Source organism: Glycine soja, chromosome 16 (genome assembly GCF_004193775.1).
Source record: "Glycine soja cultivar W05 chromosome 16, ASM419377v2, whole genome shotgun sequence".
NCBI classification, from domain to species: Eukaryota; Viridiplantae; Streptophyta; class Magnoliopsida; order Fabales; family Fabaceae; genus Glycine; species Glycine soja.
This window is the reverse complement of record NC_041017.1, coordinates 6,142,616-6,153,302: the sequence shown is the minus strand read 5'-3', so window position 1 is coordinate 6,153,302 and position 10,687 is coordinate 6,142,616. Positions and strand designations below refer to the sequence as shown.

Genomic DNA, 10,687 nt, shown 5'->3' with positions numbered 1-10,687 from the left:
TATATATATATATATATATATATATATATATATTGTAGTAATATTTTAAAATAAGTTGACCGGTAAGTAAAGTTTGACACATTGATTTGTATCTTTATTTCTTATTTAGGTTCTTTTCGTTTGGTCATGGAATGCCCATTTGCATTTGCTTATTGTCACGTATTTTAGTAAATGCACTTATTTGGCATGCAATAGGAACAGTTTGTACAGTACACTTATTTTGTTTTGGTAAGTTTACTTATTTGACATGAAATGTGACCTAGCTTAATTAATAACTGAAGGTTTGGATTGTTAATTAGTCTTTCTCAAGTGCTGGTGAATGGTGATCTTACCCAATATTTTCCTGATCTTTCTCTTTTCTAAATAACAAAAGTATCCACATGAAAGCACATTTTCAATAATATTTTGTGCCGCAAAAAAAAAAAAACAAAGAAACTCCACAAAAAAAAGACAAAAACCTCTGTCTCAATTATCTTCCCCATCTATATTTATGTAAACAATATTATGATAAAAAAAACATCTATATAATATTGAGATTGTACTCATCTCCCTTCCTGAGAGATGTTAATGTCATATTATGCCCATATAATTTTTAGACTCATAGGGAATCAATCAATCAAATTATGCATGAACTAGGTGTTGGAAAAAGGTAAAATTGGCGAATTTTCTGCATAATGTGTTCTGGTGCTTGTCTGGGGCATTTTAAGACAGTAGAACCATTTTTTGTTCTTTATTATTTTGGTGCTATATTTTTTACATGAAGTGGTTAATAGATAATATTGTTCTTTAAATATATAGTTAAAGGTTTTATTATCAAATTTGTGCATATGGACTAATATGTTGAGTGAAGTCGTAGACGAAGTTTGGACACCTTGCAATTTTTTAGAGTTGGATTCCTTAGTCGAGGAATGTAGAAGTATCGTTTTCCATAATTAAACCTTTCCCATAGTTTTTGTCAAGAGAAGCTAATGAGATTGCTCGTGAGTTAGCAAGAGTGACTCCATTTTTTCCTAATCTGTATACTTTCAATTATGTAATTCCTTGTGTTAGCACTTGATTTATAATGAAATGATGGGTATGATTTAGTCAAACAAAAAATGTTGACTGAGGTCAATTTCTTAAATAGACCTTAATACTTAAAGGAATTAATTACAATTATGTCTCTCAAGTTTTTTCCTCAATTAACAGGTCCCAATAAATCAAGATGATTTTTTTTGCTGTGAAAAATGTATGCATGTCTCTTGGTATCTGATTTTCTGAAATAATTATGTAAAATGGAACTGAAGAATGAAAGTACAATTTGTTTTAGTTTGATCTAGTTTCTATTTTGTACAACTAAATGAAATTCTCACTTGTTCTAATAATTACATACAAAATATTTTTTTTAGTTATTCTTTAAGAAAATATTTTATTTGACTAAGGAAATTAAGGAAGGACGGAAGAGAAGAATTTATTTAAAAAAATTCTTATTCAATTCAAATTTTAGAATGAAGAGGAGGGAGTTAATCCATCTTCACTCAATTTGGTTCCTGTAATTAAAATGTTTTGATTTTACCATTTTAAATTTATAATGATCTGCTTGTTTCTCATCCCCTGGCAATCCTTCTCCATCAAAATCTCTCTCCTTTCATCTTAATAGTTTGTTAAAATCACTTCACCTACATGTTTGGATCCTCTCATGTGACATTATTTTCATGTGAAATGATAACCTTTAATTTAAAAATAAGAGAGAGAAAGAGAGAATTTAAATAATTCACTATAGCTTACTCTCGTATAAGAAAAATAGGTTTTGAGCAAATAAGGGGAAAAAAAGTGAAATGGATATGTTTCTTATGTAACTAGAGCCATTTGTTCAGGGCTTGGCCTCGTGGATAATAAGGAAAAATAGATTTGAGCTACATCTATGAAGCCATCGACGGAGCTAATATACAAGACAATCCATGCATGGAGTTTGATAAAGAATTACAATATATAAGACTCGTTAACTAAAGAGCAAGATTACAATATATAATATTCATTAACTTCCTCTTTTTCTGAAAACAAGATATCCCTATAATTAGAAGTTATGAGATTAACCCTTGAGGGGTAGAGATCACCAAAATAAATTTTGTCTATTCAATAAAGTTTTTTCCATATATGACTCATTAACTATAAAACAATGATATTTGAACATATTGTTATTTTAAATACCCATCAACAATGATTATTTTTCTCTATTTCTCTCTTCTTATCACATCTTATCACTTATCATACTTATATTTTTTTTCTCTTTTTTCTCTCACTAGATGTAGAATAACATTTGGAATGTCCATCTATAATTATCCTTAACTGCATTAGTAGGTTGCTAAAATGATGTGCAAGAATAATAATGATACATGAATCACCCTTTATTTTAAATATCCCACCAACACCTCATAAACTTTATCATACCTATATTTTTCTCTGTTTTTTCAATTTTCTCTTTTAAGTGTTAGATAGCACATCAGATTTCTATCAAACATTTTCTGTGCAAGAAAAGGTCATGCACGAGTTTTCCCTTGTAAAAAAAAAAGTTGACTGTTTGGTGTTCCATTAGGAATTAGAACAAGAGTTCTAAGTACATAATCTATCTTTATTTCTAATATGATATTTTAATGAATTATATGATTATTGGTGACTTTCATTTGATGATAATATTGAAAACTAACTATGCAGCTGAATGGTGGGGCGTCTTATGAGAATTGTACTCCAAGAGCGCTTAGGATATGAACTTAATTGGAGTGTTTTATCAAAATGTATTTTATGCGTTAGTAATTAAGAAGACAATTACGTTTAGTGGACAATTCTTTTGCATGGTAATTAAACTAGAATAATATTGGTCCAATTTCTCATGACACATCAGAGTCAAATTAACAAATGATGCAAAACAGATACTAGTAAATGGACTTCATTTTCCATTTATTTTGCATTTAAAGGCAAATCAGTTACACAAACCGTGCCAAACACTCTTAGTCTCTTATATTGTTCCAAATGCTTGATACACATCCGTGGGAGTGCTTCAAAGGGAAGAAGCCTCACAAGCTTATTGTGTATTCATTAGCAGCTAAAAATTCCTCATCTTATTACATTAGATCACTCTACAAGGTAGGAGGGATCCATATGTAGCCGTGTGTTTGAACATAGCCAGCTTTTTCAAGTAACTGATCTGCTTCTGCAGGACCTCTGCTTCCTGGTTTGTAGGGGAGTGGCTTGAATTCCCCTTCATCAATTCTGTGCAGAAGTGGGGTGAAGATCTGCCAGGATGCCTGATAAGGAAAAAAAAATGGAGTCAATAAGTTTGTGAAGCAAGACCCTCTTGCAATACTCTACCAAGCATGTAATGATCTTACCTTCAACTCATCTCTGCGAACAAAATGTTGCTGATCACCTCTAATTCTGCAAAACATATTCCAATATCCATTGTTATTTAACGCAAATCTATTTGTCTTGACAATAGAACTGATTGCTAAGTAAAGCATGCAGTTCCAATTCTTGTTACTAGCATATCAACTTATGTTTCTATGGACTCGAGTTTATGATTGACCCTATACATGACGTGTAGTAATTCAAAACTATGAATACGTAAGTATTATATAATTTAGTCTAGAGCATACCACTTATAGAGTCAATCATGAATACAAGTCATTTGTAAACAATTCATATACATCTGTATTAACCCTTGATAACATTGACAGCCCATAACTATGAACTACGAAAAAGGAACATACGTGTCAAGAATTAGGCGTTCATAAGCCTCAGGAATGGTTACTCCTTGATACCGTTGTCCATATGACAAGTCAAGCTCACTTTGAACCGTAGACATCTCCAGTCCAGGTTGCTTGACCTGAATGATAAGACATTGAACTTGTCAGCCCACCCTTAGAAATATCATTGAATTAATTTTAGCATTCTATGCAGATAGCTTTGACCAGCCATAGTTAACATTACACAAACCTGTAGCACATATAATTTGCAGAAATTCAAGTCTTAAGTACCATTTGTATAATCTAATATATAACCACTTTCAAACTCATTTAAAAACAAATTATTAATTAATAGAACAAACAGTTCATATTTATAATATTAGATCATGATCAAGCATTTCTTTCACATATTATTTGGCAGAAGATTAGTATATGGGTGAACTTCCTCAATAGTTTTGCAAATAGATTTTATTTAATCATCACAACAAGCAAGCTAAAGATAGAGGTGCAATGTTTTCAGATGTTAACCCCAAATGAACTCGCAAAATTTCCATTTACATTTCAACAAAAAAGAAACTGTGTTGGCAAATATAAATTCAGTACGTGAACAGCAATGTCCCTGCATTGCTACTTCAGATACTCAATAAATGAAAATAAGAGATAAAAGAGAACTTTAGGATGTAATCAGGTCAAACAAGTGGCATGATCAATCTCATGATGGAACATTAGAATGATTGCCTCACCGTAAGCTTCATGTAAATAGCTTCTGAAGGCTGTAGGCGGATAACACACTCATTTCTCCCCTGCTTTTTACCTAAAATTGTTAGAATTAAGAGTTATCTTTATGCTAAACTGATATTTTGATGACAACGAAGAAAATAGGCTATAGCTAATATTGATGTTAATTGTTAGTATTCATACAGCACCAATAAATAAAAAGAATAGATGTCACGTTTGTAATTGTGGAATACATAGAGATGAAATGACTCATATCTCAGCTTTTCTCAGTTTCCACTGGAATATGATAATTTTAGAGTATGAAATATGTTTATGACTCTTGCAATACTCATCAACAGCAAATGTTTGCTAAGTTCTTCTAACAGCAAACATGAAATAATCTTTTTTAATCAACACAATAGACAAGACACCAAAAATGAAAAACATATCCTCCTAGGTTGTCATATCACAGAACAATATTAGGATAGGAGCCAACAAACGCAGACAGTATTTTATCGGAAAACTCTAGAGACTATTCTCTTATTGATAAAATGGTATCAGTTCTAGAAGACTCTTGTGTATACGACTGCATTCTTGCCTCTTCCTTCCTCAAAGTAGAATTAAAACAAGTGAAAAATAGAGCAGATTTTGAGGGTGTGCAAGACTCTCACCCCAAAGGCCCCAAAATCTTACTCAATTCTTAGTTCATGCTTATCCCTCTCTCCACTCTCTCCTCACATTTATCCCATTGGAATAAGGAATCAATAAATAGAAAATTTTCATTGAAGATTACATTGAAGTTGCATTGAAAATCACAGGAGAGTGCACTCAAACAAAAAACTTTCCACTTTTGATTCCTTAACAAATATCCTAAGTGCATTAGTTAGCATTTTCTAATCCCTTTTTTACTCTAACAAAATGTCACCCTCACTTCCTCTACCCTGCTAATCTTTGTCCAGGGAGTGACAAAAAAATCTCCCATGCATACTTTCTTTTACCTTACCCCTTTGCTCACATATCTACAACCTTTCCCTTTATTTCTCCTCACATAGACTCTAGTTATAGTAGATTATCTATCATTTTATCTTTCAAAGTAATGTCATTCTTTACTATATCTGACTCCACTTTCACTTTCAAGATTGATATTAATAGACATCACAACGATAGATGCATGACAAACAAAAGCATGTTAAAGAAAGAACAACACAAAGATGTCAAAAGTTATAATGGCATACACTTGAAAATATCACCAGGGACATCCTTGAATTGAACCCTTATCTCTGCCTTTCTAGAATTTAGTGCCTTCCCTGCTTTTAGTATGAAAGGAACACCTGATACAAAAAATATATATATACTTCTTTTAGGCACCAGAATGAATATGAACTACTGTATTTTCCTAATTTTTGCACCAAAGAAATTAAAGGAAGCTTCAGTATTTATTTCTTTTAGGAAGGAAATGTTCAACATTTCATCTGACCTTCCCATCTTTCATTGTGTATTCGCAGAACAACAGTTGCAAATGTTGGGGTGTTAGACTCATCAGGTACGGTTGGGTCATCTTTATAGCCTTCATATTGTCCAAGAACAACCTCATCATCATTAATAGGGAGCACTGATTCAAGAACCTGCACTTTCCGTAGCAACCATAAAGTGTTATCATATGATCTATAGAGGCATGGTGTGACTCATCTCAAAAACTAGGTAACCATAAATGTGCAACATTGAAACTGGAAAGTTTCAGGGTATGAATCATTAAAATATCCCTCTGATGCAGTGCTAATTTGCATAATTAAGTTCGAAAGGGGAGCAAGGAAATGGTACTGATATTGATTAGTTTGTGTCAGAATTACTGGGCAGAAAAAAATGACAGAAGAGAGTAATAATTCCCATGAAAATTGAATGGAAAGAGGCACACCTTCACTTTCTCATCCCGAATGTGCTCAGGCCTGAGAGAAACTGGTTTTTCCATAGCAACCAAGCAAAGAACCTGAGTTGGTAAAAAAATAATGAACAAATTTGGCATACATCAGGCTGATAATGTCTAATGAATTATTTAATGGATAACATTATGCATTTGGTGTTTGTTTAATACATAATAAAAATAAATTTTAAGTGATAAAGTTCTAAAATATTCATTATTCAGCACATCGAATGCATTCAGTGTTAGATTTCAGCTTAATATCTTCTGATTGACATTCAGCAAAAAAGCTTTCTGTACTTAATATTTGAATTACTAGTTTGAACAGTTTCCTTTAGTTTGTCCTTATTTATCTTTTCAAATGCTAATAGTTTCCTCTAATGTCCCTTCAACAGTTAATGTTTTTATTTAAAGATATTGGTATTACAATCCTTAATTTCAACATTTTAGCACAGAAGTTGTTATGCTAAATTTTTTAGTTCTATTAAGCACACCCTTAATAAGATTTCAAATATTGAGAGACGTGAAATCAAGCATTGTTGTATCCCATTGTTTAACAGATGTTCCTACTTCACAATACAAAATAATAATTACAATGTCAGTATAAGAAACTATTTCATTATAAAATCAGGGCCTCACCTGCAGCAGATGGTTTTGAATAATATCTCGAATAATTCTGCAAAATAAAGAAAAACAGTAAATAATGATTTGGGCTACTTTGTTGTAATACCTCCCCTATTAAAGAGAAGCATGCCTTGACTCAGATGAGAACTTCGCTAAAACAAAATTCTACACATACCCATACTGGTCAAAATATCCACCACGGCCATCAGTTCCAAAATCCTCTCTGAAAACTATCTGTCATAGAATTAACAGCCAAACTCTAGTTTAAAATTGTGCCATATCAACTCTGGCAATGCAGTAGTTGAATTAGATAAGGCAACAAAAGATTGTTAATAAAAAATTTGAGATGCTTGTAAAAATAAAGAATGAAAAAAAAGTTGATAGATATGATAGAACAAACTATGAATTGCCAAAGCTTAACCAACAATACCTTCCCTAATTTCAATTGAATAAATGAAGTTTAAGTAACTTTTAACCCAAAGTTGTAACTTTGACAATTAAAAATCCTCACCTGTACGTTGTCAATGTTGTCGCGGTTCCAAAGTGGCAAGAAAAACCGATTTGCAAAGCGAAGTACCAACTGCCAATATAAGTTAAATGTAAAGGGATTAATCATTAGGCAAAACTCATGAAACAAACAAAGAAGCCATTGTATAATCATTTATTACCAAGTTCTGCACTAGTTCCTTTCCCAAGTAGTGATCAATACGATAAATCTGTGGTTCCTCAAACAACTTTCCAATCTCAGTACTGAGTTCCTCTGCAGATTCTAGATCCTTACCAAAAGGTTTCTCAACAACAACACGTGTCCATCCACCAAGATCAGCTAAGAAAAGGAAGCAGATGCAGCCATATCAGTACAATCAGTATTAGATTTCTGGATAATAAAAAGGAACCACAAAATGTAAAAGAAAAAGTAAAGACAACTGTTCTTCTCACAAAAGAAATGAGATGGTGGAGAGACTTAAAGCCAGAGATCTGTTTTGCAAATGCTAGCTGAACACAAAGTTCAAGTTTATTTCATAATTATTTAACTTTTTATTTTAAACACCATAGATATAACACAGACACCTGTAAATATCTTGTGAAGCCAAAATCCCAACAACTGGAAGCAGCAGCTATATGTCTAGCACCAGTATTATCAGGAAAAAGATCTTGCAAAAAGTAAACAAGTAACCAACATTTAAATAAAAGTTAAAAAGAAGAGCTTAAAGTGGACTCTGTCATGATGTGTAGACTAATGTCTGACAAAGCATCATTCTCAACAATTGTTGAGCTATGGTTCACTGTGTCGCTGTTCATATCTCCCACCCTCCCTCAACAAAAAGCTATTTGTCCTTTTGAAACATTTGCAATCAAAACCATATATTATAGCATCTTACATTTATTCATGCAACAAGTCTTGATCATCTTGCAAACTGATGGATATACTGAAGGTGGAAGAGCAAGATAGAAAAGCCTCCGAGATAAACCCTCAACACTGTTTTTCAAATATTCATGCTCTGAAATCTCTTTATCCAACAGGCGGAAGCCATCCTCAGAATCATAAGAGCCGCTTACATATTTGATCTAAAAGGAAGAAAAAGAGAGACAGAGAATAGTAATTTTAAATCAACCAAAAGACTATAATGTAGTGAGACCAATACAGAATATTGACAAAATGGTGCAAGAAACCCAGTGCTAACCAGCTGTAAAAACTTCTCTACATCCTCCAACTGTTGGGGGGAAGCACCTTTCTTTGGAACAAGATAGCTGCACATCAAGTCATATATGTTAGGCTTACAAACAGTTCAAACATATATCAATAGAATACATGAACTAATATGATAGGATGAAGTATACAATAAAACAGTTTTGTGAAAGAAGCAGATGACAAAAATTCATGACATACTGTTCACAGAAAAAACTTCACAATAAAATTCTTTGGCTGAAAGAAAACAATGATTCATCCAATATGCCACAATAATTATTTACATAATTTAAAGGACACAGTCCAGTCACATCAAGCCATCTTCAACAATTTTGAAGTAGCTAGCAGGTTGTAAGTGATAGATTTTTGTTTATGACAAAAAGTCTCACCCGCGCAACCGGTTTCTCAATTCATCATCAGAGATTTTTGTCCTTGCATAGCCAAAAATATGAACTTCATCTGGTGGTAAGAATCCCTGCAAACAAAGAAGGCAAATGCTGGAAACAGTTGCTTTAAGAAAAATAATCCAAAAAAAAGGGAAACAAACAACTATAAAAAAATAATCCAAGAAATTTTCCACGAAAGTACAAACTAGAAATAGACATTTGATGTCAAATTAGCATGTAGATTAAATGAATATAATTTTATCAAGAAAAAGAAAAATCGAACAAGTGCTTGATCAGAGGCAAAGTATTCTGAAACACATTCTGTTAAGGGCCCCTTAGTCCATCATTAGTTGCATGATCATCTGCATTAATATTTCTCATTTTTACAACTGTTCTACATCACACACTAATCAACATGATCCACCAAGATTCTGCTTTACCTGCAGGTATAGGTGGAAAAGTGCAGGAAATGTCTTCTTCTTAGCAAGATCACCAGAAGCACCAAGCACCACAATAGAGAGTGACCCAGTTTCAGGCACATTTCCTGCCTCTCTTGCTAAGGGGGATTCAGAGCCGAAGCTAGATCTTCGCTCGATATGCCATTCACTAGTTTCCATCTTCTAGCAGCACTGAATTACAAGAACCACTCTGCAATATATATTGGTAATTGGTGTGATCTACTTACTATTTGGTATCAAATTATAAGCTAATATCCAAAAAAATGGTTCTACTGATACAAATATATAGAGCGATGACAAGTGCCAAGAATTCAGAAAGCAACAGGGATGACACTGTTTACCACAACATAGAAACACCCAATTGAGCAATCAGACAAACTATCATCAATCCATACAGTAACACATCAAAACATCCAAATACGTACCCTTTTGGAATTGTGTGAACAGTCCAAATCTCTATTAGACAATTACAAACCAAAACAAAAGAAACATCCCCATCAAACTATCTTGTTCTGAAATTCAACCAGAAGGGGAAAAAACAACAACTAGTTGCCAGAAAGAAAAAAAGGCTTTCTCAAGTTTGCCAAAGTGAAAGTGGAATTTAGAATCAACCTTGAAACCAAATAAAGAGGAAGGGTGAAGAAGAGAATTTGCATGCACATGGATCAAAAAACCAATCATGAAACAAAAAGAGGAAGAGTACCAACTACCAAGTGATGCAGAGTTAGCTGAAACTGTACCTGGTAATGTTGTTTTGCTTCAGAGTTCAGAGAGAGAAAAGAGAGTCTTTTAAGGTTGGAAACTCAAAACAGTTGGTGTTTTCTTCACCAACTACCTCCTTAGTCATTGGTGTCATGTCAGCGCATAGGTCAGACTTCAGAGCCCTCATTGCTGACGCATATTCAGTCTTTTGCTTATTTCTGTTTTCCCCCCTCTATTTTTCTCTTATTTCTGTTCAGGCCCCTCTAATTTGGATCGTCCGGATAAAGACATAAAAGTGTCTTACGAATGGATTGCAGAAGCCAGAAAAAAGTGCTAAACTTCTGCTTTTTTACTTTTGCAGTGTTTTCTTTTTTTCTCACTGAAATAAATGCATCTTTTTTACTGTTAAGACAACCGTAAACTAAAGTCAAGTGTATTTTTCAGCAGATTAAACGGTCGCGGGAACCTTT

At 33.1% G+C, this 10,687-nt stretch overlaps 1 protein-coding gene across 2 annotated transcripts; it reads right to left on the bottom strand.

The window, feature by feature from the left end:
- Window positions 1-2,838: 2,838 nt before the first annotated feature.
- On the bottom strand, window positions 2,839-10,385 carry LOC114390592 (glucose-6-phosphate 1-dehydrogenase, cytoplasmic isoform). 2 transcript variants are annotated; one of them, XM_028351385.1, is made up of 16 exons: window positions 10,256-10,385; window positions 9,498-9,705; window positions 9,061-9,146; window positions 8,667-8,733; window positions 8,364-8,550; window positions 7,650-7,807; window positions 7,493-7,561; window positions 7,157-7,215; window positions 6,997-7,033; window positions 6,355-6,426; window positions 5,917-6,064; window positions 5,675-5,770; window positions 4,466-4,536; window positions 3,747-3,862; window positions 3,369-3,414; window positions 2,839-3,284 (listed from the first exon to the last, which is right to left on the bottom strand). In XM_028351385.1, exons 2-16 carry the CDS (start codon window positions 9,672-9,674, stop codon window positions 3,117-3,119), a joined length of 1,557 nt encoding a protein of 518 aa, XP_028207186.1. In that variant the 5' UTR covers window positions 9,675-9,705; window positions 10,256-10,385; the 3' UTR covers window positions 2,839-3,116. The 2 variants fall into 2 exon arrangements, with proteins under 2 accessions (XP_028207186.1, XP_028207187.1); XM_028351386.1 differs by lacking the exon at window positions 10,256-10,385 and adding an exon at window positions 10,219-10,237.
- Between the last annotated feature and the right edge of the window lie 302 nt (window positions 10,386-10,687).

Bases quoted from the DNA above. Each gene is read 5' to 3' on its own strand.
- LOC114390592 (XM_028351385.1), bottom strand. From the start codon at position 9,674: ATGGAAACTAGTGAATGGCATATCGAGCGAAGATCTAGCTTCGGCTCT. The intron at 7,808-8,363 runs GTAAGATGCTAT...TCCTTTTCTTAG, and splicing joins GACTTGTTGCATGAATAAAT to CTGATCTTGGTGGATGGACA. The intron at 7,562-7,649 runs GTAATAAATGAT...TTATATTGGCAG, and splicing joins AGGAACTAGTGCAGAACTTG to TTGGTACTTCGCTTTGCAAA.